Consider the following 26,787-nt stretch of genomic DNA (forward strand, 5'->3'; position numbering starts at 1 on the left):
GGGTCCTCTCGAAAATTGGGCCAACTGAGACCTACTGTTCCAAAGCCTGACCCTGAATTTCAGAAGCTGAACCAAAAAGAGCCTACATATAGAGATACATTTTATGAACAGGTAAACTATAGGCAAGTACTTGCCCCCCGAAGGCTCATTCAAGAGATGGTCAGAAGGGTCCTGTTGGATTTTCTGCACAGGGTCCCAACAGTCTCAAGAACTGCCTCTGCTCACAAAATGGCAAAACATTTACTTTGGCTGTCCTTTCTGGTTGCCCACGGCCCCATGTCATGTATGCTCTAGTCTAGAACAGGATTGGGCAACCTTTTACTTTCAATTTCAATATACACTGCTAATTAAAATAATGCTAATAGAATAAGTCAATAATTTAATATGAAAAATAAAGGGCAGGATATATTATTAAAAAGTGTCATGCACATCAAACTATAATGCAAACATGATTTATTGGACTTTTAAAATGCTGATGAAAGCACTTCATCCAGTTTCATGGTAGAAATTTCAGTTCCTAGTCAAATGATTTGAGGTTTGCCCGAAAGTGTCGTTCCATGTTTCCTTTCTTCACCATCGCTGTGCAGTTGTTGCTGGTGAGAGCTATTTTAGATATATACCGATGACAGCACTTTATCCAGTTGCATGTGTGCAAAACATGATGGCTGAGATGACAGTTCCTTCTCTCTTTCTTTTTTTGGCAGAAGTCTTGTCAAATGATTTGTGGTTTGTCATGAAATGTCTTTCCAAGTTTCCTTCACACTGCTGCATTGTTGTTACTAATGAGGCAAATACAGTTCCCATTCCAAATGACAAAAAAATATATTGTACGTATGTGTTTTGTCTCATGGCGTCCGTTCCCAAACTGATGTTGCGTCTCATTAGCTGTGGTTGAAAAGTAGAAGTAGCCTAATAGCCTACTAAACATCTAACACACCTGGACTATTGATATGTTGTCATTCCTGTGTTAATTCACACTGTGCCACACCCATGATATGATTCGTTGGGGTTCACATTGGGGCCCGGAGGCGGTCTCAGGCCCAAGGGCCCATGGCTCCATGATCCGCCCATGCGGAGATTGAATCTTCCTCCCCTTTTTATAAAGACCTGTACATCTTGTCCTAGTCTGAAGACTTCATACAAGATAGCTGTTGATCAGTATGGTCTGGAGAAGTCGGAACTCCCACCACACAACATCAGGTGGGAGCCATGATGGCTAAAATAAACCCACGCAAATGTATAAATAAATAAAACAACGCCCCACAAAAAAACATTACATGAAATAGATGACAGTGCACTGTGGCAGTGAACAAGCTCCAGGCAATGGAACAGAAAAAGACAAAGACAAAGAGCTCACCCTTTCATTCAGATGGGAGAAAATGCATGTGATTGGTTTCATCTTCATTTTATTTTGTTTTATTTTTCAGGGGTAGTGCATTATTTGTTTCATGACTGCAAAGCGAATTGATCCCAGTCTACCACCAACCTTTTTTTTTATAAGAAAGGTTAAAAATATGGAGAGAAGGGTAAAGAGAATCACAGGGAAAAAATCCAGGGTTGACCAGTAGGAGGAGTAGGTCCAATATATTAGAATACATTAGCATAAATCACTTGCTTAATCCATAGCCTAAATAAGCTTCTCAATTAGTAATTCTCAAATTAGTAACTCATATTAGTCACATCTAAAATCCCATGTTCTCAGAAAGTAAGTTACATGAGCTCATCATTTTTGTTTCATCAATTCCAATTATCCCCTACATTCTGCTGGCATTAGATTTACTGTAAGTAGCCTAATCTTTTCCCTCCTGCTGTATCTTTCTCCTAATTGGCACACACAGCCTACAGAGGATAGAGACGGAAATTCTCATAATGTTGACAGCACAGCCATTCATGTTCAATCAGTCATTATAGAGTGGCAGACAGACGATATTCACAGTTAAATACCACAATATTTGATATCGGCTTGAATTGCGCGTCACTTGGACCAGAGATGGTTTACTGGCAACGTCAGCATATTGACCTTGAAAGAGTTAAATGACGTAGGAGGCGCACCGGCACCGTGAGGGTGCGTGTGTGTGTGTGTGTGTGTGTGTGTGTGAGAGAGAGAGAGAGAGAGAGAGAGAGAGAGAGAGAGGGTGTATGAATGAGGAGGACGCACTGACTGACGCAGCGCTCTTAACGGTCCGCAGTATCGTTGGATGTGGAAGATATTCTTTCTTATCATAACTATAAATGAGATATAATAGGTAGGCTATTTCCATCGTGTTGAGATCAAACCATAGGCGATGGCCAGAGGAGAGGGGGCTGAACAGTATGCTGCTGCAACTTTGTTACCAATAAAACCCTTAAGTGCTGCAGATGGAACTAAAATTACAAAGGTAAGTGAGTGAAGAGGTTATTATAGCGTAGAGACTGTTTTAGTGTGTTGACTGTTATAAGTAGCCCTAAACCCCCTAAGTCAAATGGTGCCGCTTTTTACACATTTAACCAAGAATGTTCATGAATCGAGGAGCAAGGCGGGCGATCCACGATAACGCTCATAATTCATAATGCGGGTAAACTAGAAGTCATACAATAAATCGACATCATCACACCTCTAATATTATACATTTGTGTCCACGAGGTTTGAATTTCACCAGCATGTCCTCCATCTGTCTTCAGACAGCTGTCCATTCATTAGCTACAATACCGGTTTGAAAGGAACCATGTCTTCATTTAAACATAGGCAACCTGAACCACCATAAGAAGATGACCTACACCTACACCTACACAGAAATAATATGCAGTCTTCTTCATTAAGGAGATCATTATGATGTGTGTATAATAAAACATTAAGCTGACATGGAGCAGTTGCACGATGTGCATTCATTACAGATGAATGTTCCTTCGTGCATTCATTCATTGGCGTGTTCAATTAAAAGCTGTTATTCCATTAGAGCACACGCTTTTCGTGCGGACGGTCGTCAGCAAGGGCATGCGCTCGCAACGCGACCGGTTCCTAACGCCAAATCAAACGTGTTCAGATCTGAGCCAAGTCCCCTGAGGAGGCGCGTCTGAAGCCTATCCTGGATGGGAGTCTCCAGACTAAAAACGGATGATGATCCAATCCAATAGAGCTCATTAATACTTAGTCCATAGTCTATCTGCTTGGAACCTAATGTAAATGTATAATGCATGTTTTAGTGGTGCTAATAGTATAACATTATCCAATATTAGCTGCTATAGAATGTTATCCTGATGTAGACTTGCTATTTTAATTGTGAATCATGTGTGTTCTGTCATCAGTGGGCTCATTGGGAAGGGCAATCATCTGTCTGTCTGTCTGTCTCTCTGTCTGTCTATCTCAGTGGTTCTCAAACTTTTTCGCGTCAAGGACCCCCAAATTGATCTGTATTTGGCTGCGGACCCCTATCTGAAAATGTTTAAGTAAAAAGAAAAAAATCTAAATTATTCCAATTTTTTTGAACTTGTAGATCTGCAATTTTGAATAGCCAACATATAAATGGATAAAGTAGTTAAAAGTATTGTGATGCTATATTAACTACTTGGCTGGGGACCCCCTGGAACCAACCCCCCCCCCCCCACCACCAAAGATCTATCTATCTATCTATCTATCTATCTATCTATCTATCTATCTATCTATCTATCTATCTATCTATCTATCTATCTATCTATCTATCTATCTATCTATCTATCTATCTATCTATCTATCTATCTATCTATCATCTCTGAAGAAGTCCTTCCTCTACACTCTGCAGGAGACAGGTGTCTAACTTGATGCTACACCCATGTGTGTTAATTAGGTGTATGGAACCATAGGCTGACATCATCGTATGGTTGGTGTTTATTGGCTGTAGGATGTAGGATGTACACTACACACAGCCTCCTGACTCTCTGCTGACTTGTCGGTTGCCCTCAGGCTTGGCCTGAAATGTCACCCTGCCTGCAACATCCCACAGCCAGAGCCAATGGCTGTGGTCGAGCCAGTCGCTGTGCTGTGCTGTGCTGTGCTGTGCTGTGCTGTGCTGTGCTGTGCTGTGCTGCGCTGCGCTGCGCTGTGCGTGTGTGTGTGTGTGTGTGTGTGAACTACAGTGACCCGACAAGTCTCACACCACTTTCTAAGCCGACCACCACAGGCCAATGCTGTTGGTTTGTATGTAATCTGACATCCTGAGAAGTGCATGAGGTGAGGGAGATTTAGCCAATCTCAGCCCTACATGGTAAAGCCCGATTTATATACTTTGCCGTATGATTGCAGCGTGGACTGAAAACAGCCAATCTATAAGCTCACAACGCGACGCGGATGCAACGTGTTGTGAGCTTATAGATTGGCTATTTTCGGTCAGCGATGCCTTAGTTCGACCAAGCGTGAATTAGGCATAACAGCGTTTATGATGATGGCAAAGGTGTGAGAACGAGGCAGGCCTCTAGAGCTCATACTGGGTCAAGTTGACGAGAAAGACCAGACGTTTGGAAGGCACAGGGAGGGTGATTAATATCTATATGTCTGAGACGTGTACTGTACAGTGATGAGCATTGAGATAATCATCACATGTTTTCCCTCATTGGAATGTGAGCTCTCTGATCTCGACACAGTCAGATGTGAAAATCTACAGTAACTGTAGAGATGATCGTGATCCAATTATGAATTGGTTGATCAAGGGCTTAGTGTACAATCTACACTAAGCCCCTGATCAACCAAATCATAATTGGATCACAGAACTCAACTCCTCTGTAGTCCATGATACGATCTCTGTTCCATCCATATTTAACACTTGTGGCTTTCATTTCTCCTTCCTTTTCCAGAAGAGGGACCAAAAAAGCCATCTGTCGGTGTGCAGTAAGCTGTGTTATGCCTTCGGCGGAGCTCCCTACCAGATCACTGGCAGCGCTCTGGGCTTCTTCCTCCAGATATACCTACTCGATGTGGCCCAGGTGAGACACAGTAGCGAATAGTAGTAGCGAATAGTGCCACCCACTGCGGTACGTTATTCTTATGCCTGATTAAGGTTACGGTCACACATTCAAAAAAGAATAAAGTCCGCTCCAAAGTTTAAAATGTATTGGTTTGCACCATTTGGACTTGACGTTTCGAGCCTCACAGACTCGAAACGTCACGTCCAAATGTTGGAAACCAATACATTTTAAACATTGGAGCATCACCCAGTGTGCAGACTTCGTTCTTTTTGGATTTTGACCTCTGCCTGGCACCTGGAACTATAGTGAGTGGATGTGCATGCTTTTGTGTTTGTTACGGTCACACGTTCACCACAGTCGCACCCCGTTCACTTCACTTCCATTCTACGCGAGCAAAGTGGTGGAGCTTCCAGTTGCAGTGCATTGCCGCATCACGTGCTGTCTCATGGAGTTCAACATGGCTGAAGGGTCGCATTCACTTTTCTCTCATTTCCAATTGCTTTTAATCAAAACATTTTTTCGTTTTTTGCCATCCAGCACTAATAAAGACAGAGTGGCCAAAATCAAGAAGAGATGAGTGCGACCCTCTTTTTAATTAATCAGCACTAGAATACAACCACTGCAGGAATAGGAATCCTTATTCGAAACAAGAAAGAAGCCCAAAGAACAGTGTCAAATGACAGAATACTGAAGTAGGCCTATTTCTGTGTGACCTTAACACTGAGTTTACCTTGAAAACTTCAAAAGTTATTTTACAAGGTTCATACGTACTTATACAGTGCATACATTTCTACCAAGAAGGTTCTGTTTAGGTTCAATGACAAAGCCTGGTATCATTTTAACAGTCCATGGCTTCTAGCTGGCAGTCAAGCAAGCGCATTAACCAAGACTCCTACTGTTCTGCTTTGTCACTCAATTAGTGCATTAACAAGATCCACTCTATGACTGCCAGTGTGCTGTACCACTCTAAATACAGCCCATTCAGACAGCCCATTCAGCCAACTGGTACTTCGTTCATAAATAATTGATGTTCCAAGAACACACAAATAGATCCTTGGAAGGTTTCCCAAATTGCACTTGTCTCATCGATGGAATCCACCACTGGTATCGTGGTCCTTCACCATGTTAAGCCTTCGGTGTCATATGAGTTGATTATTTTTTATTTGGTTTATTTAATCAGGGACAACGTTTGCAAATGCAGTAAACTCAAGTAGAAAAGTTGCTTTGTACCAGATTAAGCAAATAGATCATTTCCACAGGCAGTCCCGGGACAGGCAGATTTACAATTAAAGCACACTTTTTCTATCAAGTCATCTCTCAGCACAATCTTCTACCATGCTCTCCTCACAGCTGGATCCAGCCTACGCCTCCATCATTCTGTTCGTGGGCAGGGCCTGGGACGCAGTGACAGATCCAACCGTGGGTTTCCTGGTGAGCAGAAGTAAATGGACGCGTTTTGGCCGCATGATGCCCTGGTAGGTGCCTGAGTCACGTAGCAACATGTGTGTGTTTTAGTCTAGCATGGAGACGGCAAGCGGAGAGAAAATAAGAAATGAGGGAACAACGAATAAACAAATTATGGAAGCCCGGCAGGATGATGAGAGTAGGATCAGCAAAGTGAGAGATGCTTCCATGAGATGGAGAACTGGCCTGTAACCATGACGACAATAGACAATAAGGAAGTGGAAATAAATGAAAAGGAGAACAGGAAGAATGGGGTGATATCGTACGGAATAGATATATTTATGTATGAGCGGCTTGCACAATAAAGTTGAGTTGAGTAGAGTTGCATGCAAAAGCAGAACGGCAAGAATGGGGTGTGACTGCAGTGATACGGGATAGATATATGTATGTATGCGTGGCTTGCACAATAAAATTGAGTTAAGTAGAGTTGCATGCAGGTGCGCTCATACATTTGCACGTGCATACACATGCAATGCTTGTGTCTACAGTCTTACATAAGCAATGTAATAAATACAAACCTGACTTGACTACAGTCACACGCACATAATATGCCTGTTCTAAGATGTTATGCCACACAGTTTGCACTACAACAGTGATTCTATTTTCCACACACAACTAAGAGCAGTTGAATTGTTCTTCATCACGGGTGCAGATGAGGTCCGGAACAATCAAGCTGATTATGCCCAGTAGATCTCATTAGTAATAGAGTGGAATATCCAGGTGGTTTTCCTTCTGTTGGGAGTTGGAAGTGTGAAACGGTGGTACTGTAAGCTGGCGGTGCTTTGAAGCTCATGGCTAAACAGGCATGAGAGAGGCTGGTGAGTCTGCCAATGTGTGCCAGACTGCCAGACGGATGGGAGGGTGAGGAGGTGAGACACAGAACCATGCACAACATTATGATTAACCACTTTCCTCTATACTTAGTAAAACGGACCTCAGTTGCAACTCAAAACAATGAAACAAATACTAATTGCACAAAGTTAATTTAATTGAGATTTTACACTGCCAGAGTTAATGGACCATTTGTTTCCATTTGTACACTTAAATTAACACTCGTGTTAACAAATGTCTTAACAAATGTGTTTTAGATTTATCTTAGTACTTAAAATTAATCAGTTGTTAGTTAGTAACATTAGTCTTCTGTATATGTGGCAAGACATGTGCCTAAAGTACTCGGTGAAGGAGATAAGTGACGAGGCCTTTGAAGTCCAATTCTTCAAGTTTATTCTGAGAAAATACAAAATAATTAATAATCAATCAGGTTTCTCCCTTCTAATGTTGATATTAATATGACTTTGTTTATAAAGAGTGTTGACCATGGCTTTTTTTGTATACATGCATACATGCATACATACATACATACATACATACATACATACATACATACATACATACATACATACATACATACATACATACATACATACATACATACATACATACATACATACATACATACATACATACATACATACTGTACATACATACATACATACATACGATCTTCCACCCCATGTTAGAGCGTCTCAAACCTTGTCTGTGTTCTCACTTGTACTCTTTGGCTTTTGATGATTCAGACTGAGAGTTGCTGTTTCCGTTAGCTGTTTATTTAAATGTGCTCTATAAATATTATAATATAGATTGGATTGGATACATACACCATTACCACCTACATGACCCGGCTAATGCGTTTAATTTCACATGTCATTCTGTATACATACTGAAGGGCACTGCTGAGCCCCCTGCTGATGTTATCTTAGTGCAGGGTCACGGTGGGACACCCAACGTTTATTCACCCATAAACAATATATAGAGGCCATTGTTCCACAATATATTGAAGCTCACGGTGTTGAGGAGGGGGACACAATAATTACCAGAAGGATTGGAAGGTACCCTCCCTCGCTTGTGCATGTGTGTATTTGACAGAAGGAGTGTGTTTCGGGTTGCATGTGGCTGAGAGATTGCTTTCATCCGCTCTGCGGGCAGATAGAAATATCTTAACAGGCGTTTTCACAGAGGAAATTCTAGTCATATCGCAAGTCACTGAGAGGTAGAATACCAGCCTGGATGCCATGTGCTGCATGATGTGTCGGGGGAGGGTGGGGAAAGAACCGGTTTCTCGCTGCACGATTGGTCCAACCCACAACACACCATCAGTTTAGACCAATGGGAGCGTGGGATGCAGGTCCGCGTGCGCTCTATGCTGGGAGGGGATGAATGGGAGGGGGGGGGGGGTTCGAGGATTGGAGAGAGAGGTTACCACGGGTCAAGAAGCGGCCTGATGCTTGGCTGCATGTCAATGAGGCCATTGTTTAAAAGATGGTTGTGTGTACGGTAGCTTGTAAACGGAAATAACGACCGTCTCTTGTAACAAATCCTGTCCATGAATGAGGAGAAGGATCTGTTACAATAACAAAGTATTTGTCTTAACTAAGACCATTTTTTAAATTGACATTTGAGTTGATTGAAAAAGCAATCTAGATGTATAATGGGATAATGCTAATAATTACATCCCTCCTTGTTGTATTTTGCCTCAAGGTCATTGCTAATGACTTTCTGACCTCTGCATGTTAAGTGCATCTGTGATCTTTTCTATAATCAGCCAATGGTATCAGTGTGTGACTTTGGAACACAGCCAATCAAAATGAAATCTGACCTCACATCTCCAGCTAAATGAACTAAATTAGCTCTCATTAACCTGATTCGGTCAGCCAATAGAGGGAATGAGGTGAAGACTCTTGTTTCTGTGTGTGTGTGTGTGTGTGTGTGTGTGTGTGTGTGTGTGTGTGTGTGTGTGTGTGTGTGGGTGTGGGGGGGAGGGGGAGGAGGGTGTATGACTAGTGTGTCATGTTCTATAAACAAATGTGTCTGTATTATGATACTGTCCCCCACGGAGCACGAGCTTCCACAATAAAATCCTTAAAGGTATATTTGCTGATAAAGCTGATACATTCTATTTATGGGGTTCTCTGATTGGATAAAATTGGTATCCCAGCCTGTAAATGTATTTGTACTACAGTTTACTACAGAGCTGAACAAACACATGATTACGGATCCTATTTATATATCGGAATATAGAGCTTCAACCTTTTAACAAAACAAATTATTTGATCAAAAATCTGAAACTGCTGTTCTTAATTTTTGTTGGTACGGGCTGACAGATATTTGAGTCGGAAGAATCCATATCATATTTTGTGAATATATGTTATTCATACGCAGTATATGGACCACATCCCGGACATTCATTGCTTACGTATCGTACATCAGATATGTAATTTCTTCTGACCTCATGTTGTATCCGTGGATGCATTGCTGGCACAGAAATGTTCTCTTGAGGAATATTCCCATCCAAGTGGTCATGTGCGTCTTAAATAGTGAAGGCAGCAGCAGGTGTATTCATCACCTCTATGCAGCTTGAGTTTCATCACTGACCTAGTGGTCAGTACACTGCTCAAACTGTACAAATGGAACCACTTGGTTCCATTTGTACGTCTCTCAAGAGTTTGTGTAGTCCAAATTAAAGGATGAAAGGGTTTTGTTGTTGTTTTTACGGCGTGGCTCCATGCGGGGCAAGCCGTCTACAAGTAGTTCTGTGAGTCCGGGTCTAATCTGGCAAACCACTGGAGTGAAGTGTCACATGTCTTGTTTAATTTTACATTTATAGTCAAAGGAGGTTGAGGATTGGGCTGAAACTTTACCCCGAATATGTCATAGACTGGCCAAATGACGCCCGAGATCCACATGGAAGCCACGACGTCTTGTTTTGTTTAACTCAGACCCTTGCCCCTAATAAATGTTTTAGTCAAGTCATTTGGAAGACCTACAGTCCAGAGCTACAGACATAAAGGCTATTGAGATTGAAAGCGGAAGAGCAGGGTGAGAGTGAGCTGTGCCAGTAGAATGTGGAGTGGTCCCCCTCCTCCCCTAGTTTGTGTGTGTAGACGGTTCCTTGTTTGGCCTCTAAACACATGAGTCCCAAACAAGGCAGGATTAGGGGGATTATTCACAAAAGACCCACTCACAAGTCGTCCAGGTGGAAGTAATAAAGAGAGTAACTGTAAGAGAACAAGAATGAAAGCAAGGTCAAGCCATTCTAACAGTCAGTATAATTCATTTGACAAACTTTATTAGACACTAAAGCCGAAACATTCTAGAGAGTTTTCAGAGTTAGATAAACACTACAGTGTTTTACAGTATAGTTTTTGGGTCCATACCTAATGCATATCAAACTGGGGGTTGAGAATCACTGCTCTAAGACTTCTATCCACCTGTCTTCACAGGATCCTTATATCTACCCCATTCGCCGTGCTAACCTACTTCCTGATCTGGTGCGTTCCTCCAGTGGAGCAGGGGAAAGTGATCTGGTACCTTGTCGTCTACTGTCTCTTCCAGTCAATGCAGACGGTCAGTACCTCCATATCGATACACTCTGATACATCGTTCTATATGCGCTTTGTGTGTTTTTAGGACCAGACAGCTCAATGTGTTTCTGTTCTGTTTTGACAGTGCTTTCATGTGCCGTACTCTGCTCTTACCATGTTCATCAGCACAGAGCAGAAGGAGAGGGACTCTGCCACTGCCTACCGTAAGTCAATCTCATTGTAGAAATCTGAAATAATTAACCCATTGAGACCTGGAACTGTCTCATTTTTAGATTTGATCTAAAAAGCATTATTTTACACTTTGCGCTATTCAAAAATAGCAGATATACAAGCTCATAGCGCGGCACCGAGTGCCGCGCTACGAGCTTGTAGATCTGCTATTTTTGAAAAATCGTGAAAATGTGTGCAAATCTTTGAATACATATATTTTTTAAGCGAACATTTTTAACTCAAATCTTTGCTTCTGGGGGTCCCTGGAACAGCATATTTTGATGGGGGTCCGCGGCCAAATACATATAATTTTGGGGGTCCTTGACATGAAAAAGATTGAGCACCACTGATATAGAAACATATGTTTTTCAGAATACTGTTGAGATTTAGGAGACATGTAGAATCGGCTTCAGGTCTCACTAAACATTTTGGCTCAGTCTTTCTGCCAGCGAAAAGTGTGGCTTGTGAGACTAGTGTCAGTGTGATATGTTGAACCTCATCATGTGCTCTCAGGTATGACAGTGGAGGTGCTGGGCACGGTGGTCGGCACGGCGATCCAGGGGCAGATAGTGGGCGGGGCCATTGCCCCCTGCATCCCCACTGAGTTTGACGTCTTCGACAATTCTTCCCTGACCGTGTCCGGGGGAAACAAGACTGACATTTCAATGGACGAAACGGTGAGATTAAGTAGCAGTAGCTCTAGTAGTAGTATCTAACTCCACAACAAGCTTAGATAGTCCCAACAGGTCGAAATGGACCATGAAACAAAACATAAATCCTCAAAGTGCGTTACAGTAAACTAAAGTAAACTTTCTACGTAACCCATACATGCCTTTCTGTGTACCTTGCAGGTAGCTGCCTTGTTCACTCGTCTCTGTCACCTGTTGGTTCCTCTATGCTGTATTGTGGCTCAAATATCCCTCGTTCCTCCCACTTAGTAAAAGTTGAATCTGGTTTTATAGTTGTATAGCAGTATGATGGTCATTTGTAGTGGCCATTAAGTACTGTTCTCTATTTGCTCCAGCAAAAGCAATACAATTATTGGGGGAGCTATAATTATAATATAATAATGTTCACCTCGGATCACTGTCCTTTGTGACCGTTGCTATTGTTTGTCAGCAAACTGCCGCATCCATTGTCAATTTGAACACCATCTGGTGACAGTCATCAAATGTCAGTAATTATCTCCGCCAGGAGATCATGCTTTTGGCCCTGTGTCTGTCTCTGTGTCAGTGGGTCTGGCCACACTTAATCTAGCAAACTACTAGTCTGACATCTGGCTGACAGCAGGCCAAGGGCCTCAGTATTCCACACCTTCTTACTCACAGGAGAAATTGACCTTCAGGCAGTAGGGCCTAACTTACATAGCGTAGCTTTAAGTGGTTAAGGTAGAGGTAAAAGCATCAGCTCTGCAGTGTGCACTGTGCAGTCTCTCATTGATTACCACCATTTGAAAGCGGATACGCTCCGTGTAGGCTTGGTGTGCAGCATGCGACAGACTTTAGTGTGCATATCATCTGATTGTGACCTACTGTGTTTGGATATTGGGAGCTGTGTCACATGTCAATACCCCCCCCCCTCTCTCTTTCCTTACTGTCTCTGTCCACTGTGTTGTCTTTGGCTTAAATAATCATCTTGAAAAATGTCATTCAAAATGAGGTGCATTGACAGATTTGCTGAGCATTGTTATTTAGTGAGAATTGCAGACTCACTCCAGATTTGCCGCTGCAGTCTGAGGACTCACCTCTTCAGACTCCACCTCACCCCCCTAGCACTTCTCTCTTCTTCCCCTTTTGAATCCATTTTTTAAATAGATGTTAGTTAATCCCTTCTCGTCACCTTTTTCCAATAGATGCTATTTTTTTCTATGCGGCTATACAGTATGTAGGTACCTGGTTAACATGTTTGTTGTTTAGATTAGTTTTTTCTTGACCACAAATATATTTAGACACCATATTGTTCAGACAGAAGCTAGGTTTGATGCTTACCTGGTATCTTCGTTTCTCTGAGGCTCTACATTGGTCTCTTTGAACTCACCCGATACCTATGTTAACCTTGTTTGTTGACCAGGGTTCATGCTTACTGTGTGCTTACTCTGATCTCGCACTTGTAAGTCGCTCTGGATAAGAGTGTCCTCTAAATGCCTAAATTGTCATTTATTGTCCCTGGAGTCATCACATCAGCTCTTTTTAAAGATGAATTTTATGGCATTGAAACAAATGGTTTTAAAGTTGATCTTGTGTCTCCGTCCTTCTCCTGTGCACAGAAACAAGCCTATATGATAGCCTCAGGAGTCATCTGCGCTATCTACGTCCTCTGTGCAGCCATCTTGTTCATAGGAGTAAAGGAGAAGGAAGGTGCGAACCTGAGAAGGTTCATTTTTCTCTCTTAACTGTTTTTAGTCTGGTTCCTTATGCTTTGATTTAAAATGTTGTTGGATTTTTTTGAAGATTTGCAAAACTATACATTTTTGGAAAGGTTATTGTCTAAGGAATCAGAAAATCAATGTTGCCATTTGCCCAGATGTGTATATGGCGGCCATATTGGCAATTACAAAATGGCCACCATAAAATGTATGTTTTTTAATATCTCGGCACCTAAATAAGCTGGAACATTGATTTTAACTCCTAAACCTACATTTTCAGTGTCGAGGAATCCAATGGTGGTAATTATAAAGCTACAAAACTTTACAACATTAACCCTTAGATGCATGACTGAGTCCAAAATGACCAGATATGGTTGTTTTCTTGCAATATCTTTGAAATAAGAAAATCATTTATCAATTCATATTCCAGCTGTTCCTAAAAACATGTTTCACTTGCTCATTCAAATTAAATAATATCTTAACTTACCACTGATACTTTTAAAGACATTTTTGTTTTTGTATTTTTGCTACTCTAAGCTTCCATAAGTGTGTCCAAAATGATCAAACTGTGGCTGATATTAATTGCGGAAATTATTACAAAGACATGCACATCCCAATACTACTAGGATGGGTGCTGAATCAAAAAGTGTAGCTTACACTATACTTGAGAGTAGATCCACACACCAAGTAGTTCCCGTTGCAAGCATTTTATTTGCAGTGACTGTACAAAAGGCCAGTAATCATTGCCCTCAGACTGTATTTGTTAATTATTTTATGTTGTGGCATGTTCAGGCATTCCAGACCCCCGCGCGAGGGTGCCGGACAGAACGGTAATGATCCTTCCGCAGGTTCACCTACGGAAACCTTGTTACGACTTTTACTTCCTCTAGATAGTCATGTTCGGGCGTCTTCCGAGCGCTCCGCCGGGGACGCGAACGACTCCGGCGGGGCCCGTCCGAGGACCTCACTAAGCCATCCGATCGGTAGTAGCGACGGGCGGTGTGTACAAAGGGCAGGGACTTAATCAACGCGAGCTGGTGACTTGCGCTTACTGGGAATTCCTCGTTCATGGGGAATAATTTCGGCCCCGGACATCTAAGGGCATCACAGACCAGTTATTGCTCCTTCTCGTGTGGCTGAACGCCACTTGTCCCTCTAAGAAGTTAGTCGCCAACCACACGGGGCCGCGAAAGTAGTTAACACATTGAATGCCAGAGTTATTTCAGATGTTTCATTGAGAAAAAAAAAGTACTCAGGAGCCTAGATACAGAAGTTTTAAGTTAACAAGGAAGTAAAAAAATTAACCAGGGTCCTATTCCATTATTCCTAGCTGCGGTATTCAGGCGACTCGGGCCTGCTTAGAACACTATTTTTTTCAAAGTAAACGCTCCGGACCCCAAGCAGGACACTCAGCTAAGAGCATCGGGGGGGCGCCGGAAGGCAGGGACAGGGACGGACGGTGACTCGACTGGCGTCGGACCGTCAGCTCGATCCCGAGATCCAACTAGGAGCTTTTTAACTGCAGCAACTTTAAGATATTAAAGCTATTGGAGCTGGAATTATCGCGGCTGCTGGCACCAGACTTGCCCTCCAATGGCTCCTCGTCAAAGGATTTAAAGTCCACTCATTCCAATTACAGGGCCTCCAAAAAGTCCTGGATTGCTATTTTTGTCACTACCTCACCGTGCCGGGAGTGGGTAATTTGCGCGCCTGCTGCCTTCCTTGGATGTGGTAGCCGTTTCTCAGGCTCCCTCTCCGGAATCGAACCCTGATTCCCCGTTATCCGTGGTCACCATGGTAAGCACGTAGCGTACCATCGAAAGTTGATAGGGCAGACACTCGAATGACACATCGCCGCCACGGAGGGCGGGCGATCTGCCCGAGTTTATCCAGAGTCACCAAAGCGGACGACGCGGCGCCCGAGAGCGCCGCGCCGCGAGGGTTTAGGATCTGATTAATGCACGCATCCCCGAAGGTCAGCGCCCGTTTGCATGTATTAGGTCTAGAATTACCACAGTTATCCAAGTAACTGAGGAGCGATCAAAGGAACCATAACTGATTTAATGAGCCTTTCGCAGTTTCACTGTACAAGCCGTTTGTACTTAGACATGCATGGCTTAATCTTTGAGACAAGCATATGCTACTGGCAGGATCAACCAGGTAGGCCTCCTGTTCCGCCGCGGAGAGCGCGCCCAGCTGAGGCGCGCACCGTGGGGTTGCCGGTCCGCGGAGACCGCCAAGGCCCCCCGTGAGAGGGGCGGCGGGAGCTCCCGGTGGCGCGCACTGCGACGGTCGCCACATCCTCCTTTGCCCTCTACCCAGGTCGACAGGATGTTACGGGGGATCGGCGCCCATGGCCCGTTTCGCAGCTGTTTGGTCGGTCGCCGGAGTACGCGACACACGCAGGGTTTGAGAAACGAGTCTCCGGAGCGCGCCCCTGTGGCAAACGGATCTCCTTGCCGAGCCCCGTGATGGGGCTCGAGGCGAGGCCGACCGCGGGGGCCCTCGGACGGTCCGTGGCAGGGCAACTAGGGCAGACGGGGCGTCTCGGTCTCGTTAGGCCGGTGTCGGCCGCGGAGGAGTGCGGAGGACAGGCCGGGGCCTCTCCGCACGTGGTCCCTCCGTGCCTGGTTGGGCCCGCAGGCTGCAAGCAGCGTCCGCCGAAGCACACAAGGTGCCGGCGGGGCCCTTGCAAGAGGCGGGCTACGAGTGCCAATCGGTCAGAACGTAGTGGGTTCCACGGCCTTCGGGGCGGCCTGGTTCCCGGGTCACAGTGCAGCGACTAGCGGCCGCCGGCAGGCCCGCAATCTGGAGCGGCCTGCCTGCGTTTCGTCCCCAGCGTCCGCATGCTGGTCCATATATCCGGGCTGGGAAAGGTTGCCGATAGTCCCGGGAGAGAATTTCAAAGGAGGGGGCCACTGCCGAGCCCAGATCGTCCTGGGCTCGCCGAGGACCTCCAGGGTGCCAGGCCGCCCGGCCGTGTCCGACCGGAGGCCTCTCTCTCGCCTGCCGTCGGCCCGTCCTCGGTGTCCGTACGCCTGTTCCATATATCCGGGCTGGGAAAAGTTGGGTCTGGAGTGCTTTTGGATGAAGCAGAAGTGACAGAAGGAATGCTGTCAACACTGGAGCTGTCAACACAAGGGTATCTTGTCAACACAAGGGCTGTCAACACAAGGGCATCAAGACAATCCCTGAACTGCGATGGCATCTGTTCTGCAAACACAGGGCAGAAAGTGACAAGCTCCCTCCAACACCTGGAGCTCTGAAGCAGCACATCTTGAGAGTCCATGTCCAAACAAGGGCATGGGCACAAGCAGCCATTGCTCTGCATGATCCACAGCTGGATCCCCTGCAAAATGGGTACTTCAAACACTTGGATGGCATGCTGAAACCAACGACCACAGAGGTCCTCCCAGCTCCAAAGGCCATCCTTGAGATGGTTCAATGCAAGTGTAAATCTGACTGTTCTTCTGGCAGATGTTCCTGCAAAGCTAAGGACTTAGCCTGTACTGAAATGTGTCAGTGCAGCAGCCAGTGCCAGAACGATGACGATTCCCAAGCTGTGATGCACGAAAGTGATGATGATTATGATGATGCATAAAGACTGTCTATGATTACACATGTCATGATGTTTAATATGGTTACACAAACATCCAAAGTTCACAGTTGAAATAAATAAAAAGAACAGTTAGTATCTGACTGACTGCCTGGGCTGTGCTGTTTTTTACCCATATGGTGGATTATGTCAATGGGATGATAAAAAAAATGAAATAATAACTTGCACCATTGGATTCCTTGACCCTGAAAATGTAGGTTTAGCAGTTAAAATCAATGTTCCAGCTTATTTAGAGGCCGAGATATTAAAAAACGTACATTTTAGGGTGGCCATTTTGTAATTGCCAATATGGCCGCCGTATACACATCTGGGCAAATGGCAACATTGATTTTCTGATTCCTTAGACAATAACCTTTCCAAAAATGTATAGTTTTGCAAATCTTCAAAAAAATCCAACAAAATTACATAGTGAACCAGACTATTTCTATCAGCCTTTCACAGCTATCCTCATCAACACTTTTCTTGGCTCACACACACAATTTACATTTAGATTTATACATTTTCTATCATAAATTGATCAGAAGCTTTGGTCAGATGCTTTAAACTCAGGGTGTAGTCACAGAACTTTGATTCTGCCTAATGCGGCGGATTCTGCCAATGCTTTTCAATGGGAACGGAGCGAATTGCAACAAACCACTCCGTTCCCATTGAAAATTGGCAGAATCAAAGTTCGGTGTGACTGCACCCTAGCATTTGACCAAAGCTGACAACATCTGACAAAATCTGAGAAAACAAAACCCTGAATAGATGTGATTGTTTTGTTCACATTTGTTGTTGGTTTATTGTTCCCTTGGTGCTGTGGACCTAATTGTTGTGCTGTTTTCTTCATCTATGGTGGCATATTCTAGAGAGTGGGCGGCGAATGAAGAATCAAGAACCCATAACCTTCTGTCAAGGTCTGAGGCTGGTGATGGGGCATGGACCTTACGTAAAACTGGTCATGGGGTTCCTCTTCACCTCTCTAGCCTTCATGGTAAGACGGTTGTTACTAGATGCCGTAGAAGTCATTTTCATAATACATGTTGTCACGTCGGGCAGAAACCTTGTATGTCCAAAATTGTCAGGAAACGGAAATAAGAACCTGTGTTCCATATAGGATCCAATGTACTGTAGTTATAATTCTATTCTTGCTAAGACTTTTCATTGGTTAAATATTTATAAAACCCATTGACAGACGTAACCACTTTCAACCTGGTTTCCCTATATTGGGCATGTCATTATACACCAATAACATGGCAAAAGATCAAACATAGAGATACAAGGTTTCTGGCCAACAGTGACGATATTTTTTCTTACTTTTTCCTCTTTTAATTGAACGTGTGTCTGTATTCCTCTATCTCTGACAGCTTCTGGAGGGGAACTTTGCACTTTTCATTACATACGCCCTGGGCCACAGGAACAACTTCCAGAACATCCTCCTTGTGATCATGGTGAGTCTATCTGTTGATCTGTTAACCACTCTAGTATCTAAAAGACTTAGTTGACCAGGGTCAGCTCTGTACTCTGTACTGTACTATCTGCTGTTTTTGGCGAATGTTTCCCACAGAATAAGGATGCTAGGGTTCAATGGGTTAAAGGTAGTTAACACGCAATCTGGGAACCCATTCGGTAAAAAAAGGGTTCTCTTGGGGACACCACCTCCTTTTTTAAACAGGAACTCGGTTTGGCTCCTCCCCTTTCTTAGTCCACTTCCTCCTGGGTGCTTCTGTGTTTGTTTCTACTAACAATAACACTACATGTTTAGGGCAGTGATGCTGACAGATTCCGCTTTTTGCAGAATCTGTCTTGAGAGATTAGTTTACACGTAACGTAACCATACACAACTAAACTGTTGATAATATCAACGATCAGCACATCGTCACAGTCCAGGCAACTTCTGTGCACGTCTGATTATCTTGTAGTGCAGGGGTCTTCAACAGGGGGTCCGGGACCCCTAGGGGGTCCTAAGAGCTACTGTAGGGGGTCTGCCAAATCTTTGTGTGATAGGGTTTAGTTTTTTTACATTAACCACTTGAACCCTAGAATTCCTTTTTTGAGGGGAACATTAGCCGAAAATAGCAGATCTGAGAGCTTGTAGATCGGCTATTTTTGGCAAAGAGGCTATAGGTGTAGAGGGAAAAAAGAGCATACTAAGCTAAAAAAAACTTTAATCTGAAACACAATTGTATACAATATAGAGTAGGGGGTCCCTGCTTCATCTCTCTCTCAGCTAGGGGGTCCTTGGCCTGAAAACGTTGAAGACCCCTGTTGTAGTGTAAAAGACCTTTGTGCCCCCTGGGGGGATTTGAAACATGAAGCTCTATTTTATACTTTGTCGTATGATGGTGTTGTGTGGCCAAAATAGCCAATCTACAAGCTCACAAAGGGTCGCATCGCGCCATGCAGTGAGCTCATAGATGGCTACTATAGAACGTTTGGGGAATAATGTATTATTTTATAAAATTATATTAATTAAATAATATATTGATTAATAATTATAAATGTATAATGTGTTAATTCATAATATTGCATAATTAATCATCATCATGTATTAATTAATAATTATATTTAAAATATATTTTGACAATAATATATATTTAAATATAAAAATATGGACACTAGGTTGAAAGTGGTTAAAGACGGGGTGCCGTGATTTTCAGTGATCCCCCCCCTAAAACATAATCATCAGGTATTATGGTTATATAATTTTTTTTCAAAAAAGTGTACAGAAATTGGTAAAATTATGTTTTTATGTGGACACGCCTCCAGTTCATTAAGTATACCTGGTTCTCACCTTAGCACCTCCTCCACCACCTTAGCACCACCCACCTGTCCTAGTCCCTCCTCCTCCTCATGCCCACACCTGTTGTGTTATGATAATGAGGGGGAGGGTATGTTTGACACTCAAGGTTTCAGCCTCCAGGTAGAAACTCAAAATAGTCAGAGAAGACATAAAACACCATAAAAACACCACCAGGGGGCTTAATGAAGTTCTATCAACCTCATAGACACATGAAAAACAGAAAAAGTGCAAAACCAAGGCACCACCTCTTTAATGTTGTTGAACACTGTCAGGTTGGGGTTAAACACCACCCCATCTTCCATCTGGGAGGAGCCACGGAAGCAACTATGCGAGCTCCAGCGAGCTGTCTCTCAGTTTATGCTTATATGACGTTCCCGGCTGTCGGGCCCATCACCACCCAAACCATTTAAGACAAAAGGTTTGTCCTTTGCTTTGTTGCCCTATAGCCCCTTAGTAAGTATCGATATCCCATTGATCCAGTGTCACGTGTCCATAAGATATGGGAGACGACGTACGATGAAAGTCGAGCTGCAGGAGATTCTTGTCGTTGTGTGTGCGACCCTTGACCCTCTCGTCTGTCGTGTCCGCAACCAGAGGCCATGGCTATTTGGGAACCCCTGGTCTTAGTCAGCATCAGTAGAATTATCTCCCTCTCCTCCACCCAAGATTAAAATCTATCTATTTAATGTTGTTTGCCACGGAGGTCTCCTCACATGGCAGAACATATCTGGATCTATGGAGTCTCCGACAATTAGTTGAGGGGCTTCCTTCACATGAGGAGAAGGATGACGGCTGAAAGGGAACATTTTCAGGGTGAGAGGAGGTGTCGTTGGGGTCCCTGGGAACCTGTCCCCTGCGTTCCCACTCCATCCAGGACAGCAGGAGAGGCGAGGACAGACAGCTTTTGTAGCCCAAGGCGATCTGTCAGGGCGATGCCATGGCAACTCTGATTCTCCATGTCCCATCCTTTTATTTCACTGGTTTCTGCTTTATTGCCTCTAGGAAGAAAAACTGAGCTACATTACACATTAAGCCTGGTGCCCCTATTTTGGGCATGTCGTCATAGGCTAAAAGTTTCAATGTTCTTTTTTTAATGATTAAACATTTTAAAGAAATTCCCTCAAAATCTGAATTTTCTAAAAATCCTTAAAAATAGCAAAAATAGCAGATCTATTCCCACAAGCTCACTGTATTGTTATGTGATGAATATACTATATATTTACTTTTAAATGTTAAAACATTTCCAAAACATTTGTAGATTTGCTATTTCCAGATTTTTTTTATGGGGTTTAAGTAGTTAAGAGAGGTGGGCACTAGAAAGAAACGAAACATTTGCTGCCGTCTTTGATCCATCTCGGCCAGTTATGTGACATTTCCCAGGCTGCAGAATTCTTGGTGACAAGCTTGTCCTTGTGTGGTCTTTTGACAAACTGGTTGACCACGTTTCCCCTGCAGGTCAGGGGTTACTCGCCCCCTGCATGGTTAAATAAAGAGCCCATTAGATTTATGGTGACTTTCTCCCATGACCCCTTCGTCCAGTGGTCAGTGTGTCCTGGCTGCGCCGTTCCCACAAGCAGGTTCCCAAATTAACACCAGCCAGGCGGTGCTTCGTTACTGCAGCTTGCACAGGAAATTTGCCACTGACTGGTCCAGCGGTTCGCAAGATTAGCCTCAGAGAGACACACACACACAAACTCACAGGCAGACAGGCAGACCCATCTTGCCTCCTACCAGGCCAGGTTATAAAAGCATTAATACAGATATACTTTGTATCTTCTCCAGCTTTCTGGAACTATATCCATTCCATTTTGGCAATGGTTCCTGACTCGCTTTGGAAAGAAGACAGCAGTATACATTGGCATCACGGTAAGCAGTGTACAGATGCATTGGCACAAAACACATCTTTAGAAGGTTGTGTCTGTGACGTTTGGAGAACATTGAGTTTAGTCATGTGTTCATGTACTGCAGTGCTATCTCTCTCTCTCTCCCCACAGTGGGCGGTTCCTTTCATGATCCTGATCGTCTCCATTGAGAGTCATCTCGTCATCTCTTACATGGTCTCAGTAGCAGCTGGTGTGAGTGTAGCTGCAGCTTTCCTCCTTCCTTGGTAAGTATTGAGAGTTCTTCAGAAGTTCCACACACCGTTAACGACAAATGCTACACTCATGCTAAATGTTGTCTATAAGCATTAGGGCTAAACTTTGACCTTGCCCTGTGACCTACCCAAATTCATCTGCCAAGTTTGATCCAAATCAGATTCAAACTGTCTGAGTTATCACTGTAAGAGTCAAACAAACTAATAAACAGACTTTGTTTGTGGATGTTATTAGTTTATTAGTGTTTCCACTCATATATACTGTGTTTGCCCTGGCAGGTCAATGCTTCCAGATGTGGTAGACGACTTCAAGGTGAAGAACCCAGACATCCACGGCCATGAAGCCATCTTCTACTCTTTCTACGTCTTCTTCACCAAGTTTGCCTCTGGAGTGTCGCTGGGCGTCTCCACCCTCAGCCTGGAGTGAGTTGACGTCCACGTTGTTGTCCTACAGCCTGTTCAGAGACACATGGCCATACTGTGCTGTTTTAACCTCTCAGGAAGACATTTGCATTGAAGAACGTTTATCCAGAGTGACAAACAACATGCTGCTTTACCGCACAGACCAACATTAATAGCATTTACACAACAGTCAGCTACTGCAGTTCCAACAGAGCATTGTGATTTGCCTTGTGGCATTCGGTGCCATACCAATAACCACAACACACCTACGATAAAATATACTCAGTGATATGTTGTGGACCAGTCCAAATGCCGTTAGGTTGCCAATAGCTACGGTAAACAATGGGGAACTATTTTGGATTGTGGAAGGCTGAAAGAAATGCAATTTATAGAAACTGAACACTACTAACCTAGGCCTTCATAAAACAAAGAGATTTAATGACAGTGCAGTGCATGTATAAAAGCAATAAAAGACTTGAGGTCGTGCTTTATCGTGGTTATTGCCACGGCTGTGCAGGGCAACATGCCTACTGCATCCCACAGCACATGCTCCGGCGTACAAAGTTTAAACCGGGCTTAAAGCGCTCCCTCTCGTGTCTTTTAACTTTTCGATTGAAGCATCACAGACCAGTTTCATTCCCTGCCTCCTATTTATTTACAGACATAGTCACAACTAATTATCAGCGCTCAGGTTCTGTAAATCTGTCTGCATAACTTGAGAGAATAACCAACACGTACAGTACTGTACATTGCAGTGAGTGAGGCTTAGATTATAGTTGTCTGTATGGCATTGGTTCTCAAAGTCCTTGGGGGGGTACCAGGGGGTCCTCAGCAAAATGTGTTAATATAGCGTCAACAATCATTTTAACCACTTTAACCATATTTTATACTTTGGCTATTCAAAAATAGCAGATATACAAGCTCATAGCACGGCACTATGTGCCACGCTATGAGCTTGTATGAGCTTGTAGATCTGCTATTTTTGAAAAATCCCTGGCACAAAATATTTTTCAGATGGTGGGTAATAGATGGTGGGTAATCAGATGGTGGGTAAATACATATCATTTTTGGGGGTCCTTGACATGAAAAGGTTTGAGAACGTATAGTATATAATATAGTACGGAAAGATTAGTGTAGCAGCCTAATATTTGCGTTCCAGCACAGTATAATCATGTGCTCAACAATAACATAATCCTTCAACTCATAATTGAGCCGGTCTGTAACCAACCAACCTCCCCACCTTCTCCTCACATTTTTCCACAGCTTTGCTGGCTATGTGACCCGGGGCTGTTCACAGCCAGAGGCTGTGATTTTAACCCTAAAGATGCTGGTGTCTCCTGTGCCCGTCGTTCTCATTGCGGTGGGGCTGTTAATATTCAAGACTTATCCAATAGACGAGGAGAGGAGGCAATGCAACCGCAAGCTGCTGCAGGAGAGGCTGTGAGTGATGACACACACACACACGCACGCACGCACGCACGCACGCACACGCATATGCACACGCACACACACACACTTTATTACTGTATTTGTGAGGACATCAACATTTTTGGACGGCAATTTTATAAACCATTTTTACCTTTTCTTTTGAGCATTTTTAACCCATTCAATCCGGGAACGCATACTGTGTCATTTTTTATTTATTTCAACTATAACTATTATTTTATACTTTGGCTATTCAAAAATAGCAGATATACAAGCTCATAGCGTGGCACCGAGTGCCTCTAAATGCCTAATCCTAACCCTAACACCAACCGGAATCTTTTCCTAGCTGTAAGCCTAACTCTGAAAAAACATTTAACCATAAAAATTCATATTATTTTGAGGACCAAATTGTCCTCACAATTCTGTTAAATTTGTGGGGCCATTATGCCCTAACAAGTATAGTAATACAAGTACACTATACACACATACACAAACTAGGGATGGGATAAAATATCAATTCAGCTATGAATCAATATCTAGTATTCTGCATAATGAAACACATTCAACTCTTACTTTCAGGAATGCAAATAAGAGAACGTAGGTCGCATGCACTCAAAAAACGGTAACATACAGACAGTATATATATTTAAAGACCAGCTTCACACTTTTAGAGCAAATCCGTGGTCATAATGGGGACATAGTTAACAATAGATACCCTTTTTATTACTTACTTTTATTACTTTGTGGACTGACGTGACATCCAGGCTGGTAATGGCAGGGTAGTAGTTATAGGACCCCAGGACTTTTTTGTGTTATCCTTTTTGCCTAAATGTCTGACTGTACCTCGTGCTGTTTACATTTCTGACTAATAAAGTATTCAATCAATCAATCAATCAATCTAGTCCCCAATGCCTGAAATCGTCTCCGTTACACAGATCACTTACCCTGGCATTGCCAGACTGATCACATGGGGTCACTCACAAGTTCCTCCACTTGTGAGTTATCCCACATGATCAGTCTGGCAATGCCAGGCTACAGATCACTCAGAAACCATGGAGAGAATAGATGGCCAGTAGGTTCACTCTGTGGCGCTGCATTCACAAATGTATAGAATATTACCACGGCTAAATTTAAATGAAACAAACTACTTTGCTGTGTCAAAGTAGTTTTTTTTTAAATGATGTGCTGTTGGGACCAGCCACATTCTTTGTGTTTGACTGTTGGCTGCCCTCCTGTCTCTAAACAGGGCTATTGAAGCTGATGATTCAGAGTCAGAGTCCACGGAGCTGGGGAGCGTGGTGTAAGCCAGCGAAGCAGGGGAGATGGAGTCAGCCAAAAGGCCACCGCCGCTGTCTGGTGTGTTTGCACAAACTGGACAGAGGGAAGCGACCACCTGGGACGCTGGACGGGACTTGTGTGTTTTGGATTTAGTTGGACTAACCGAGACCACAGACCACAGACCACACTGTGGCTTGGGCGCTCACAGGCTACCTGAAACGCAACAGGCCCGTTCCATTGGAATGCACAGGTTCGCAGGGCCCTCTAGTGGACAGTTAATGCCATTTCATCCTTTCAACATGACCATTATAGCCATCATCTGTCATTTGTGGTACTGTATTTGTGTGTTAGCCTGTTTACATGGCTGTATCTGAGATTGGAATGGGTTGTTACCTAACCTGTGTATTATGTCAACTGGAGGAAAGCTGCACTTGTTACACTTTCCATTTAGATGGTGCTCAGACAGAAATGTACCAATAAGAGGTTCTTTTTTGGTCGGGAACTATGTTGGAGATTTATGAAGCAGTGCTAAAGTAATAAGTACTGTAAGTAGTTATTTATTACCACAGTAAAGGCATTATAATGACTACTTAAATATTTCTGGTGGGAAAGATTATTTAGAAAAGCAGTCATGGACTATGATCATTAGTTAGACATATTTGGTCAATTGAATTACTGCCTTCTAAACAAATATTGTTTACCTTTCCGTAGAGCTAATGACAGATTGCATTTTGATGTTTGTTTATGCTACTTCAATGCAACTTTTTTTTGGGAAATGTGCTTTAAATCCTTCAAAATCTGTCTATCAAGGTATGCAATTATTTGTGAATATGCTCTGCCTTGAAACAAAGATGCACACGTCAAACTCCTTTCAGCTAAAAGCAAAAAATATTCCCTTCCCAAGGGAAAAGAAAGGATTTATTTAACTATTTATTCTGATCTATTAATCCAAGGGATTATTGTAAAAAAAAAAAGAAGAAACATGTTAGTAATTTGTGTATATTTGTAAAAGATAAATCTAAAAATGTACTGCACATAATAACATCCATATCCACACAACATCACAATGTGAATATGGGGTGTTGATTTGTATAGATGGTGGCATATTGTTGATGTATGCACTGTATGTATGTATGTATGTATGTATGTATGTATGTATGTATGTATGTATGTATGTATGTATGTATGTATGTATGTATGTATGTATGTATGTATGTATGTATGGGCAGTATGTAGGCTATGGACAGTGTACGGACAGTATGTATGTATGTCAGTGTATCTGTGTGCACATGTAAATAATCTGTAAATGAGTAATTGACACATCCTGGGGAAATCCTGTGATGTCAGTGATGATGACATATCAAAATCTGAGATCATGTGATCTGAATGGAAAGGGCTACAGGCGAAATGTGACAATCTGTGTGATTTGTATTAAAACACGAGTCTTGCCCTTTCACCAGGAGCAGATCCCAGACAGATTTTGTATAACATAATATATATCTTTAAATGCCTTGACCTAAATCTCAGTGCAGTCAGATTTCACGCAATCTTTTTAAATGATTAAGAGTATACTTACAGTATACAGCATGTAAATAGCTACATAATACATATGTAGCATGCATAATGCTCTCAAACTCATTTTTCATTATTAGGGCATTTAAGGGGCACTGGATGTGCACTTATACATGCTTTTCTATTGTTAAATATTGTATATTATAAATGTTTTTCTAAAGTTGCTCTATGATGGGATGATGATGATGTTAAAGTTATGCAAAATAATGAGGAGAAAAAGTTATACACTGTTTAACTGTAATTTGTGAATAAAATCTGAAACAGAAAAACCTCAACTAG

At 43.0% G+C, this 26,787-nt stretch overlaps 1 protein-coding gene across 1 annotated transcript; it reads left to right on the forward strand.

Moving 5' to 3' along the window:
- The first annotated feature begins 2,147 nt into the window (after window positions 1-2,147).
- LOC308074978 (sodium-dependent lysophosphatidylcholine symporter 1-B-like) lies at window positions 2,148-26,771 on the forward strand. Its single transcript, XM_080414544.1, has 14 exons — window positions 2,148-2,378; window positions 4,807-4,935; window positions 6,268-6,392; window positions 10,662-10,785; window positions 10,888-10,966; window positions 11,487-11,650; window positions 13,240-13,330; window positions 17,803-17,927; window positions 18,301-18,384; window positions 21,519-21,602; window positions 21,731-21,843; window positions 22,111-22,254; window positions 23,497-23,673; window positions 24,905-26,771. Exons 1-14 carry the CDS (start codon window positions 2,286-2,288, stop codon window positions 24,960-24,962), a joined length of 1,590 nt encoding a protein of 529 aa, XP_080270670.1. The 5' UTR covers window positions 2,148-2,285; the 3' UTR covers window positions 24,963-26,771.
- The last annotated feature ends 16 nt before the right edge of the window (window positions 26,772-26,787 follow it).

Source organism: Gymnoscopelus braueri (assembly GCF_963280865.1).
Source record: "Gymnoscopelus braueri genome assembly, chromosome: 19".
Classification (NCBI taxonomy): domain Eukaryota; kingdom Metazoa; phylum Chordata; class Actinopteri; order Myctophiformes; family Myctophidae; genus Gymnoscopelus; species Gymnoscopelus braueri.